The 14,446-nt window shown below is 37.9% G+C and overlaps 1 protein-coding gene across 1 annotated transcript; it reads right to left on the bottom strand.

The window, feature by feature from the left end:
* Window positions 1–633: 633 nt before the first annotated feature.
* LOC110528202 (homeobox protein Hox-C11a-like) lies at window positions 634–3,819 on the bottom strand. Its single transcript, XM_021610060.3, has 2 exons — window positions 3,018–3,819; window positions 634–1,710 (listed from the first exon to the last, which is right to left on the bottom strand). The coding sequence occupies exons 1-2, from the start codon at window positions 3,721–3,723 to the stop codon at window positions 1,478–1,480; spliced, it is 939 nt and encodes a 312-aa protein (XP_021465735.3). The 5' UTR covers window positions 3,724–3,819; the 3' UTR covers window positions 634–1,477.
* Between the last annotated feature and the right edge of the window lie 10,627 nt (window positions 3,820–14,446).

Raw genomic sequence — 14,446 nt, 5'->3', positions numbered from 1 at the left:
GTCTAGACCAGGCCAGCTCATTGACACATTCACTCAACAACATCACTAACACGCGCACACATGCACGCACACGCAACTGTGTTTACTTTACATATAGCCTATAGGTCATACATGGACGAAAACAAATTCAACATTATAGCACCTCTAATTATTTACAGAGTTTTCCGTGAAAATAAGAGAAGTGGGCAATTAAGACAAATGTAGCACCCTCATGTTCATGACAAATAGTTTAACAATGTTACAAGCACTCCTAATATTTTAATCTGACATTTTACCTAGTTTTAGCCTATTGATTTGTGTGTAGACAATGATTTTTGATTTGTATCAATTAGCCTACCTAGTTGAGTTCTGAGAAAGAGCCTATACTTATTTTCCATGAATCTTAACATGAAATCTCAACGACTTGTCAGGGACATGTATAGGGTTTCACAGCGTTTTATTTGTATACTGTGCTATTAAGGGCCTACTTAAGAAGTCAAGTAGAACGTAACTTGCAATGATCTTCTACAAGCATTGAGGACTAGCCCAACTGATTCTGCAAAAGACCAAGCATTCTGCATGAATGCACAAAGTATAATATTACGTTCTTGGTAGTTGATCGTTGAAATACAGACCTAGACCCAGTAAAAATAATAATATACATATATTCGTTTATTTTTATGTTACATTCTTTCACTTGATGCATATAGGCTTATGCAATGTCATATCTTAATACTGCATTACATGTAAATGGAAAGCAATCAACAAAAAGCTCGCTAGTCAAAGAGCTTGTAGCCCTAGAGCTAAGTTATTTTCAGAATTCTTGAAAATATAATAATTAGGTTAAGTGATAACATTTTATAAACAAATGAAATATATACACAGTCATATAGTCAAAGGAGATTCATTTGGGACCGATGATTCGTGTCGAAGTTCTTGGTTGCTGCAAAAATGTTTATATATCTGCATATCTATGAAGAAGTGTCTGTGCGGCTGTCCTCAAGTCGGTTCAGTTTGTAGCAAAATCATTTTCACAAAGAAAGGATAATGATGTAATACAGAGATAAAGAGAGAAATGTCACTGGGAAGACAGAATTTCACAAGTGAATCGAAATAGGATATAATCAAACAAAAATAAATACTGATGTTGTACTTGCCATTACAATGTTTCAAATGTTTGGCCGAATGTGACAAACGGTAAATATAAATCTTTCATTGGAAAAAAATGGAATAGTTTACCTTCATTGCTCTGCTATTGTCAGAGATACATTTCTCTAATGTCTTGTTTTATGCTGGTTCATGTTATTGGTTCAACAAAACAAGGAAACGTAAAACATATTGATAACTTATTTTCTTTCCAGTCTCAGCGTTTCCATGAATGACCTAACACTTGTTTTTGGCCAGTCGAGTCCGGCCTTGTCCTCCAAAGGCAATTCAGTTTTAGAGATTATAATATTGATGATTATTTCTCACCAAAGCTACCAGTTTAGAGTTTAGTTCACAATAAGGGATTTCCAGAAAAATACTGCAGCCGATCTCGGCTTAATTTCTTTTCTTTCATTCGGCGGTTCTGGAACCAGATTTTGACTTGACGGTCAGTGAGGTTTAGCATTCTGGAGAGCTGCAACCGTTTCTCCTTGTTGATATAAACATTAAAGAAGAACTCTCTTTCCAGTTCCCGAATCTGGAACTTCGTGTAAGGACACCTCTTCTTCCTGGTGCGTGGTGTACCTTAGAGCAATATAAAACAAATCATCAGGAGAATGTAAGGTCGAGTGTTTTTTCAAATAAAACAAGCATTACGATACACGCTGAAACGTATGGGGATTCAGAACGTAGGTATGTTAAGTTTGATAAAATGCAAGTGTCCTAAACACGTAGCCTACCCTCAAGCCTGCACATTCATTTCTTTCTCTGTATCCTTAAATCCATGGCCCCCAGTGCCATCCTCTTGTAACATACAACGATAATCAACCATCTCTATAAAATCTCTTGACGAGTTTTGTAACGCTATTCACGAAACGACAAAGACATTGCACTTCATCACCTCACTACCTGCCTTACATTCCCCACTCAACACTGCCATAATAAATGGGAATATATGGCTATCATGGAAAAAATTAACCTTCCTTTCATATCATAATGCGATCATCTATAGCGAATGAACACTGGATACCTAGATAGCATTACTGCCAATCAAATAGGTGGGATATAATTATAGGCTAGAAACAAATTCTTCCATGCCTCTATGGGGGCGCTTGGGCCTACGGACTGGGAGCCACTGTTTATTAGTCTCAAATTAATATGAGTGAATTATATCTAGGCTATTTGCTTATTGGTTTATCATATTCTACATGGACTATAACAAAACCGAACGAGTTTGTTGGTGATTTACAGAATAGCCTAGAGTAAGATCTCAACGCTTGGAAGTTTTAAATAATTGATTACCCTAAAAACTAAAATACTGGGCTAGCCTACTTGCACGGTTACCAATACATATGCCCGTTTTGAGAAGAGCATAGGTCCCAAAGAAACAAAACAATATGATTATCACAACTATTATTTGGCTATTATTTTTTACATGCAATCTCGATCGAACAAATATGCTAGCTGCTGTTAATGCGTAAAGCAACCTGTCCAGAGTAGCAACACAGTAGCATTTCTGCATTTTACAGGAGGCTGCTGAGAAGGGGGGGGAAATCAAAGGACACCCAAAAGCAGTGTTCTGCTCAATTGCTTTTTACCCTCGACAACTTGGTGAAACATCGCCCAGCGCAAGTTCATGACCAAAGTTACCGTTTGTCACAATAGCGGGCTATTAACATTTCACAGACTGGGAGAGCTGCTGCCTGCTGCCTGTGTGTAACGTATCGTTTTTTTCAAAGCGCTTTCCCATCGTAAAATGTTTTCTTGTTGGAAGAAAGAGCTTTGTAGGTTATAATAAAATCCGTTGAATGCTTATAAAACTCCACATAAAATCTGACCGACAAAAATACCGGGCTAGTCCTTTAACCTTTTTTTACAGCTTCGGTACCTACTCAAGTGGCTTGTTTTGTTGGCGCTGTCGTCTTTCTTGCCCGATGAAGAAGCACAAGAACCAGAATTAACGTTTTCCTCTTCATCCTCTGGGTCTTTCTCAGGGCCTGTGGCGCTATGGAGGAGGGCGGCAGGCGGCTGAGACGCCGAATCCAGCTTACTGGATTCGCCGTTCTGGGCACAGTTCTCTGTCGAGCTGTTTTCGGTCCCATTGTGTGTGCTTTCGAAAAAGCGATCAAAGCCCTGCGGTAGAACGTGGTTTTTCCCCACACCCGAATAAAAGCCCGTGGATAGGTGGTTGGAGCTTGGGTGGTTGTGGTGATGATGGTGATGACTGTATACACTTTCGTTTTTCATCAGCATGTCTGTCATGGTGGACGATGGCGGAAGGCAGTCTCTATGTACCAGTTCCTCCCCAGAGTAGCAGGACGCATAGTTCCCTCTATGGTGCCACTTAGTTGAGGGGTCCAAACCGTAAGAAACGTCCCGAACCGGTTGCACTTGGGAGAGGTTCGTGGAGTACGGGTAGGTGATTTGCCGAGATGGGGCCTGTGGCAGGAACGAAGAGACAGCAGAAAATTCGGGGACGTAATATGTGCAGCTGGGGAGGTAAAGGTTGGACGCACAGCTCGCTCTGTCTCCGAACTCGGAAGTCCTGTCTTTTCGCGTCTGTGAGCAGAAGTTTCCCAGATTAACCGAGTTAAACATCTTTCTCCCCGTTCTCTTGCACTATAGATAGATGTTTTGGATTCGAACTGCAGAAGGAGAACATTTGGGAAGGCGAGATGACGTGCTATCCGTCTAAGTCGCCCCAAGACACGTGATTGAAAGTAGATATTGTCATATATCAATTTGGAACACTTACATGTGTAGGAGTGGTTCACTTAGGTAAAATATAGAAGGTTCAAACGATTGGTTTTCCAACACCGCATGAGTATTATAAAAATCAATATCAGGTATCTTAAAATGTTTTGCTTTAGTCTCTGGATGATATAATCATAATACAAACTCTTGTACCGTATAGTACTCGCGCAATGCAATGCATAGTAAATAACTTACAGGTACGGGTTTTTGATTATAATAATAATGATTATTAATGTTATTATTATTACTATTATTATGGTTATTATTATTATGAGGCCATGCAAATGTCAGCTATAATGGTTATTTTGCTGCCCTTAGTGAATTTCGACCACGTGAGCGTGCAGTGATTGAGATTACCCCTTTCCCCAATTTATTTTCCTACCAATGAAAGACCTCTATTAATCCTCTATCCTATCAAAAAAACTTGAAGTGAATATTGAACATATTCTACAAACTCTTGAATTATTACAAATAAATGATGATAACACTTAGAATTTCTTACAGTCGTCTTTTGTGAATGAATTTGCATGAAGGCCCAATTTCCATATAGCCTGATATTTCAGCAAATAAAATGTAGATCAAATGTTTATTATCATCTAGTCGGATGGTTTAGTTTATATGTTATGAATTCCAAGTAAACCTGTTGTGATAACTGGTTTATTAAAGATCTCGTTAAGAACCCAATTTTAACGCGGCTCTACCCCCATAACCAAGATCACGGAAAGAAACATGAATGTACATTTGCATCGAAATTCTGAATATATTTTTTTGTTAGGCCAGTGTTTGACGACGTGATGGAAACAAGGAAGTCAGAGAACAAAAACATAGTTCTTGAGTTTATAACCTGTGTTTGTGTGTGTGTGTGTGTGCGTGTGTGTGTGTGTGTGCGCGCGCACGCACCCATGCTTTTCCCTGTATGAATATGTTTAGACATTAACCCGGCTTTACATATGTAGATTTTAGCTTATGTGCCTACACGTCGAGATTTATATACGTTCGACAAATTATACAAACCACTTAATATCATTGTATTTGTATATTGGCCATCTATTTATGGGATAAATGCTCGGTCTGTGACATTTTACTCATTTTAATTTATTATTTAATTTATATTTCAGATAAATCCAAATATAAATATGGCTTTACCATAACATTTCCCTACACGTGTTCGGATGTCCCTACGTTTGCACTTTGCACGTTGGGAATAGGCTAAAAAGGGAGAAGGCATAAAAGGAATGCAAGCTCTCTATAGCACATTAGATTTCTTCCATGCATTTTTGCATCAACCAGAACCCGGGATGACAAGCCATTATGCATATTCGAAAACATAAGTTTTCCATCACTAACAAAGACCAAAGAGTTTCATTGAACTAGAAATTAGGAAAAGCGCTCAATAAATAATGTTAATATATAATAGTGTTCAATATATAATGCCAGACTTCTTACAGAAAGTGCTAAAGCTTCAGCGTTATGCTGTGCGGACAAATAAATACCGCATCGTTTGAGTTTCATGCGGCAGGCAGCAAGTAGCCTAGTGGTTAGAGCGTTGGACTAGTAAACAAAAGTTTTTAAGATCGAATCCCCGAGTTGACAAGGTAAAAACCTGTCATTCTACCCCTAAACAAGGCAGATAACCCACAGTTCCTAGGCCGTCATTGAAGATAAGAATTCGTTCTTAACTGACTTGCCTAGTTAAATAAAAGTAAAAAAAAAGCAGGAACATGTTCAGGACCTGAGGTCGAGGCGCAAGAAGCCTGCAATCAAGTACAAAGAAATCCGACAGCTGTCCAGACACAGCACTTGAATTTGACCACCAAAATCCTGCAAGCAACCACCATAAAAGGCGGAAGAGCTGCACTAAATTGACTTTTCTTCACCTATTTGGCTAGTAGGCTTTTGTTGAAAGGAGCGAAGTTTACAAAGATTTGTGCCATTTTAATTCCTTACATCTCGACCACAATCACAAAATGTAGCATACCCGAAACAGACACTTACAAGAAGACTATACATCATTGTGTTTACTTACTGTGTTAAATATTTCATAGGCTACATGCATGCATTCTAAAGCTGTTGAAATTCAAGAAAAGAGAGGTGCGATGTGTGCACAATATAATGTTAGCAATAGCGTGTGCTTTGAAATAAATCTGTACATCTCTTGTCACATTCAGCAAAAGATAAGATTGAATCTCGGTATGCATAAACTGCACCCGGAGAGCAGTAGAACTAATAAAAAAATAGCCTGCCATAAAAATGGTATTCTCTTCCTGGGACAGTCGGCCGTGTATGGCCATTAAGTGCTCTCTTCCAAACTGCAGGGATGCCAAGTGCACAATACAGTGTTCATTTGAACATACTGGCTATACTGTTTCTTTTAGGCACAATACAAATTCTTTCTACAGATTATTTCTCAATACAGATTAGCATGTAGCCTATAGCATCTGAATATGAGTGGCTACATTGCTTTCATGAAGGCCTGCGTGCACTTGGAAAGCTAGGTTAGCTCAAGCCTGTTCGCAGTAGTACACTGATATAAAACAAATCGAGATATTCCTTCGACTTGAATTAAGATATTTCTCCTAAAACTGTCTGTCTCTCTTCAACCGTTTAATATTGTGTGTAACAAATATAATCTCGATGAGGGTATCCTAATATCCCTAAAAGCGTCAATTGTCTCTAGCGTCATGAGACTTGAACTCGATCTTTTTTGTAAATATTTGCCATTGGCTGCTTGAAAATAACACTGTTGTGGAGAAGACTTGACAAAGTGTCTGTCCGCGAAATCCACGTAAGGCAACACCACCCATTATTGTAAACCAACAACTATAGACCTTGAGCATTTTTAATCCAAAGAGAAATCATGAACATAGAGACAAAAGGGAGAAGAGGATAGGCTATATTTTCTCTCAAGACAGTGGTCAAGTTAGCTTCATCAAATGTATATACCTACATAAATTCGAGCTGAAACAAGCGCTCGATGTGGCAAGCGTGTGAAATAACATTATTGTCCCCTCATGGCCCAGATAATTTTAATTGGATGTAAGCCAACCTATTAAATTCGGTTGTATGAGCTGTGAAGAGATTCAAGCATCAACAAAAAAAGGCCATGGTTACACTGAGGTCCTGGCAAAAGCAACGAGCCACAGTGACTGAAAATGGGAAACAGGTTTTTAACACATAGGCCCTTACGTGAAGATACCATAAGTTAACTGTGCAGTAGGCCGAAGCACACAACAGTAGGCCTTGGTTGTGCAAGTTGTTTGGCGAACCATAATTGAAGAAGAGAGGATTTATCATGTGATAGCCTATTGATTATGGAAATTAGCCATATAGATGATAGACTATAAACATAGGCTACAATATATAGCCTAAAACAATGATAAACAATGAATAAAATACTGTACGATAAAGTACCCAACGTTAAATGTGTGGATTTTTCTGTCTCGTTATTGGTGGGATAATTTATGTAGAGGGTAGCCCACTCATGGATATAACAAACCAAAATGTACTATGAAAAAATATTTTGGAGGGTTAGCTGAGGTATGGTCTAACCCAGGGAGAGTCAGCGTTGAAAGAATATCGCTCCTCGAACGAAATATATTTATTATATGCTTGTGTGCGCAATAAACACCAAAACCGCGAAAATATATAATAACGATTTTTTTCTTCATTCATTGTTTATTCACAGCACGTCTGTCACTTCCAATAGGGTCTAATATAACAATTACGGGATGTGGATTGATTTTAGTGGACAATTTTCTCCACCTTGTGGCAGAGTAATTTGTGGGCGTATGATTTAGAATTTAGTGTTATTTCAATGACTGCATTTTTGCATCATACGAAGAAGAAAAAACAGAATAGGCTGCAATTTGCAGATGTATTTGTGAGAATTGTCTGTCATTTGTCGGTTGAATCTGCACGACTGGCGTGGACAAGCCTCTTAGGACAAATAGGAAATGGGCAAAAATAATGAGAAAACCTTGTGCACAGCAATGTGTCTAGATGCTGTCAGGAAAAACTAGTATCAACAAACACTGAAAACGTTATAATTAAACTTAAGGTCGGTTGCCTGTCTTCCCTAGTGTGCGACTTTTACACTGTTTTTTAAATATGGAAATGGGCATCTGACGTATAGTCAGTCAGTCATTACCAAATACAAATTTTATTACGATCCCAAAAGCAGCAACAAGTTAATATAGCCTACTATTACCAAAGCTGTGGTTAATTGCGTTTCCTGTGTCTTAAATAAGCTACATACAAATTCATGAAAACATTTGAGTAGGCACAGCTTATTTCTTTAAAAAAACAACAACAAAAACATAAAATACTTATAAAGTGGGTCCATAAGCGATAAGCAATGTTCGAGTTAGCCATGATAGGCCTATCAAAAGTTGACGATTAAAGCCAATCATAAAGCCGATTTTTTTTGTATACTGTATATACATTTGCAATATCTGCATTGTATAGATTAGCAATATATCTGATCCATTATTCAAATAACATACGTTGGAGCATGAATACGCCGAATTGTGGCAATATTTTCAATCCTAATATAGCCCAAATAACCATTAGCCTACGTCACCGTATTTGGAAAGGACTCAACATTCATCCAAGTGTCTAGATTTCGTTTGTACCTCCATGTGCAGGAACAAATGCAACGTTTTTGCAGTTGGCCTAATGATAATAATCAACTTGTCAAAAACAGTAATACTTCAGACAAAACTAGTCAAGGTGATTAGGTCTCATCAACGTTGAAATCCAAATAGATTATTAAAAACGAACTAACAAAACACACTTGTCTTGGTTCAAACCAAAATACACCGACATGCAGTAGTGTCTGTCACATGGTAATTAAGCATTGAGCCAACAACAAACAAATATTGATCAAATGGAATATTAAACGGACATCCAGTGGAAAGCATACCCCCTCAAAACAACAACCTATAACCTAAATAGCTATAAAAGTACTATATACCACCACTATATTGTCACTACGACAAACAATAATAAGCCAATGAGGCCCACATGTCTTTATCGTTCAGACTACATGTGCCCTGTCCCGTGGAGCTCTCAAACCCACTATGGGCATGCAAGCGATGGCTGCACCAAGGCCTCATCAGTCAATTCCGTTAATTAGCTGAGATTCAACTGGGAATTGTCCAATTTTAGGGTTATGACGACCCAGTTGGTTTGAACATGATTCCTGCAAGATCATGATTGGGTAGGCCTATATTTGATTCCCGCATGGCCAACATACTTAGCCTACCGTACTATTTATTATATTTTGAATGATAGTTTCCATCAAAAACGCTAATTTAATTTGTATTAATTTACTGAACTGCCCGAGTTTCAATGGAATTGAACCCAAATCGTGTCTATTTGTTCGTCCCATTGGCTATTTGACGAGAGGCGTCATAAACTTCATGAATTGAGAATTATCCTTCATATATTTGTATGGAGTTTGGATAACAAGTCATGTGGTCGATATCCCAGGACCAGCCAATGTCTCCATTTTGCATAGACATACTCTAAAATCAACTGATAGAATGACAATATCAGTTCGTACCAATGCACGAATCAACAAGGAAGCCTACATTGTAATGCATCATTGACTTTGATAATGTTCTGACAAAACGTATAAAATCCCGTGCTACCTTTGTGAAAATAAACATGAACGTAAGTAACCACAAATGTGTGAATTTATTCATAAAAAAGGGAAAATAGCGTTGCTCAGATTATGCGTGCTACTATGCTAGCGCAAACCAAAAGGTAGTCTTTTTCCGATTCTATAGTATTAATAAATGGGATAACATTGCTTAGTAATAGCCTGGGTTAAAAATCACAACATGTCCAAAATACACGATGAACTTTCGCTGACTTGAGACATTTGGCATTTGACTATCTAAGACCAAACAAAAAAAAACGCGGTAAAACGTTTTTCTTAAGTATCTGAAAGGTAAAGTAGATTTATGAGAGAGGAAATAGAATCTGTATTTTCTTACCGAATATCCGTCTTTGTTTCCTACAGGATTCGGTAGCGCTTAAGCATTGGGCCCCTAATTGAGCCTCTCTCTTTATGATGTTTAATTTCCTTTCCAACTCAAGACACTACTGCCTTCAGATCTAGCGGAGACTGCCGCTTTTGAAGTTGGCATCCCGATCACTTTGGATATATTACATCTTCTATTCTTGTTGAGAAACAATTTATTCTTTCAAAACGAGCCCTGGAACCTTTCCTCTCCTGTCTCTCTCTATCCACCTAAGTTGTAAGTCTTTCTTTATACTCAACGAGAACTTTAAAATAAAATACAACCACCATATAGCTACGACTTTAAAGAACAGTTTTCCCCCTCTTTTTTTAACCGGTCTTTCTTGCCCTTTTCCCAAAACATTTGCGATGGACAGTGGAGACCCATATAAGGAGCTTACTAACTTGACCTTCAATTTGTATGTGGGTTCCCGCCCACATAGACGGCAGGAAACACTGGGACGATGTGCCGCACCGTCCTCTGGGGCAGACGTGTGGAAACCTTGAACATCAAAACACTGCCATTTGTATGATGCACTCATGTGGAAACAAATGTTTCTTTGATATCCACCTCTGAAATAGTTTTGCGCATGGCATTTTTCAGTAAGCATGTAGGTCTTCATACAGTAGGTAGGCCTATAGCCCAAAGGCAAATATGACGAAGGATTATGTCGAAAGGCCTAGCACATGCATACTGAACAGCCCAACAAGATTCCAAATACAGTATAGTGATGACAATGACTCTAAAAAACACGCAGGTGATGCGTTTTAGTTATCAAGACATTATGGCGATTAATTAGGCAATTTAATAACAGGCCTACTTTGAATATAAGAATAGACTAAATGTGTGCGTAAAACTTAAACCTATCTGATAAGTGTGTATAAAGTCAAAATGCGTAGCGTGCGTAAAGGTCGAAATTCTATGAGGAGGAGACGCACAGCAGTATCGCAAAAATAAAAGACAAAGGGCGTGCATCAAACTTACTTAGAATCTAAGCAGAATACATTTTTTAAAACCATTTGTAAAGAATGTAGGGTCTAATCTTAATTTGGCATAGGCCACCTTTTTGTTTTACCCTGCTCCCATATTATATTGGGGCGTATAAATTCACATGCCTATTCCAATTCAGTTGTTGTTTACATTATATATGTGAAAATACACTTTTTTTAAATGAAGAAGAATAAGGCATAGGCCATCTCGGAAAATGTGAACATTTAAATTCCTTCCATTGGAAGAGTCTTAATAACAGACACCAACATCTGCCGAGTTGAACAAATTGCCCAACTGCAATTTAATAGTTTATACAAACGGATACAACTAAAATAGTTTTAGATTAGTTTGTTTGTTTTACTTGTGTTCAAACAATTTAAAAAATGGCATCGCCCATATAGATTTTGAAACAAAACCTCAATTAATGTTGTCACTGAAGAAGGTGGGATAACAACACCTTCGTCTGAGGTTTGGATATGAAGTGTAATTCAATATTACGTTAGATTCGTTGTTCAGATATCACTGATATATTGTTCACAAAGCCATATTTGAAGATCTATCGGTTGCTTGATAGAGAATTGTGATACGGTGTCTGTAAATAAGCAGCACATGCTCAAAATATGACCTTGACACCGATTTACCGAATTTAGTGGGACAAATCTTTACTTTAGTTGGCTACAACTAAGGTTTGAAACTCGTTAAATAGTGCTATGACAATAAAAGACAGTGAATACGCCAGGCTAAATTGTGTAGGCCTCTCTTTCTTCTCTCTCTTTCTTCTCTCTTCTCTCTTTATTTCCCCCTTACGCGCACACGCACACACGCACGCACGCGCAAACAAACAAACAAACAATGGTGACTGAACTTGGCAATTGGCTTTGGAAGTGAAAAGCAAATGGTGGAAGAAGGGGCAAGAATGAAGGAAACTTCCTCTTTAAGAATACAATGTATCCAGAAGCATTTTCCAGTGATTAATCTAGACCCACAGGTTAGTGGATATAAATATACATTATTGTCAGCAAAATAAAGGCACATGGACCTATAATCAGTCCTCGTGTTTGTTAAAAAATCCAGGAGCAGGCTATTTTTCTCTACTTGGTTTGATAAAACTATTGTGTTTCATTAGAAACTAAACATGTTTGCGCATTGATAGCCTATTAAATAGTCGTTATCCGTTAGGAAACGTACCAGCAAAAAAATAAACACAATTTCTTCACGTTAATTGCTTTTTCATCCTGAAGTTCCAGACATGTAGGCCTTAATAACTCGTCTAAAAACTAGTGATCTGACTATAGGCTAATACTGAAGCGCTCAAATGTTACATCCCGTAGTTTTTCGATCAAGATGCTGTATGAACACAATAACACTTTTTGGGAAACCTATAATTGTTTTCGCTTACAGCACAGTTCAAAAGGCATAACAGAAAACGGCAAAAATTATGTATTTTGGTTTTACACACAAACCTCACGCGTAAAACAGGGATATTCACTTTTTGTAACTAGCCTATAACTTTTCTCTTTGTTTATCCCTGGACCGAGGTCAATTTAATATTTATGTTAGGCCTACGCTTCACCTAATCAATCAATTATGACATTTACATGGAAAATAGAAAAAATCTCCTTGAAATATACATTTTACTCTCAATATACTAAAGTAAGGAAAAACAATGTCATAAATGGTCACGTAAAATGTCATACAAATCTGGTAAAACCATCCGAAAATATGGAAAACATTTATTAAGTTCTCATTCGTGGCATAATTAATATCGGAAGAAGGCTATCTTGGCCTTTTCTATCCTATCTTCTGTAAATATATATAATTATTAAAACAGTACACTCAACTCTAAAACTAAAATGCAGACAACGTTCTTGAGGCCAAATTGCGATTTAGGTCCGATTTAGGTCCGTGACGTGACACAACTCTATGGAGCGCAGAGACAGAATCTCCCAGCCGGTCTCTCACCGCAGAGGGAGGCCTTGGTCTCACATTCAAGGTCTGCGTCAACGTAGACAGCTCTGACCTTTGAGCTTCACAGACAAGCCGCCATAAAAGAGCCTGCAGACCGTCTCAAAGTCAAAACTAGCTGTTGGTTATCCAATTTGATATATGTCATACACTTGCATCTGTATTTTCAATATACATGATACATTCAGCAGCTCCACTTGGACGTACCAGATGCAAAGGGAGGTTAAGTCTATACAGACACATTTGACCAAAAGGTTTAGGTGAAAAACGCATTCAGCGTCTCCGTGCATATGGGAAGATATACTTTAACTGCATTAATAATTAGAATAAGACATTGTGACTAGCCAACCTGATCAAATGTAACCCTGAGACTAAATCTAAATTTCACACGACTTGTTGTTTGACAGCAAGAACAGGAGTATAATCAGTGCAGACACATAGCTCTGTATAAAGAGTAATGCCTAACATTTGTGACTCTTGTCCCCCCCCACTAAACATGCATGGCCAAAACTAGTGAATTTTACCTTTAAGTGCAGCCTAATTCACTTCTCGTTTCTTTTTCGCAGACATACAATATCTAGGTTAGATTTAAGAACCGATTACGATAGGCTAAAATCCAAATAATTAGCTAAATCTCAAAAAGGCTTTTAAATACATGTTTTTTTTTTTTTAACGCAGGTCAAGACAAGACATTTGGATAATGCTTAAATTATTTGTAAAATTAATTTAGGCTAGAGAGCCTATGGATGGCCTTTAAATTTAAAAGTGGTCGAAATTAACACTATACTATGTTTTCGCTAAACCCAATGTCAAGTTGAATAGAGGTAGGCTATGCGTGATCAGAGGCAGGCCTACGTGTAAATGTGGGAATCTGAAAGCATTTCTATAAATAAAGCATTAAGTTAACTCAAGTTCAGTGCGACAAATCCAGTTATGCAAAAGCATGAATATGATGGAATAAGCTTTTTTATTCTGAATACAAGGTGGTAGTTGCTATTGATGTTTTTGGTCTCTGGAGCTGTAACAAGGCCCGGTCAATGGTGCTAAACCTGCGCTGAGAAACAAACGTTTTCACAATTTAAAGTTCCTCTCATAAAACTACATCTATTTAGCAACGTGTATGGTTGAAGATAAATGACAAATTTCAAGAGCAAAGCAAAACAAAGACTGATGCGTTCCAAAAAAAATATCGTCATGTTGCAATTTCCGATAATCGGCCTATATTGCTTAACCATACTGTTATGCGGATGTGCAAGCAGCAGGAAAAGTGTTACACAGCAAATATATTATTGTATTGCATCCTCTTCGCAGCCTTGTAAAAGCATAGCTTGCTACGTCCAGCTTGTTTATAAAAGGAAACATAACTGGATGCATTGCTATCAGCTCTCGTACCACATACCTTATAAAATGATTTGCTTGAAATGAGTGGCTGAGAATCAAAAAGGCGTTAGGCTACCTCTGTTAGTGCGCCTCGGGTAAGGTGAATGCGTTTGCAGTATTATGTTGGTTGTTAGGATGCACAGAATGGCGTGTACTCTACATGTGCTTCATGTTTAGCCTACATGCACACAGACACGTCTATAACC

Source organism: Oncorhynchus mykiss, chromosome 7 (genome assembly GCF_057628025.1).
Source record: "Oncorhynchus mykiss isolate SJ-2025 chromosome 7, ASM5762802v1, whole genome shotgun sequence".
NCBI classification, from domain to species: domain Eukaryota; kingdom Metazoa; phylum Chordata; class Actinopteri; order Salmoniformes; family Salmonidae; genus Oncorhynchus; species Oncorhynchus mykiss.
Note: the sequence above shows the minus strand (reverse complement) of the source record. Positions and strands in the feature narration are given on the sequence as shown.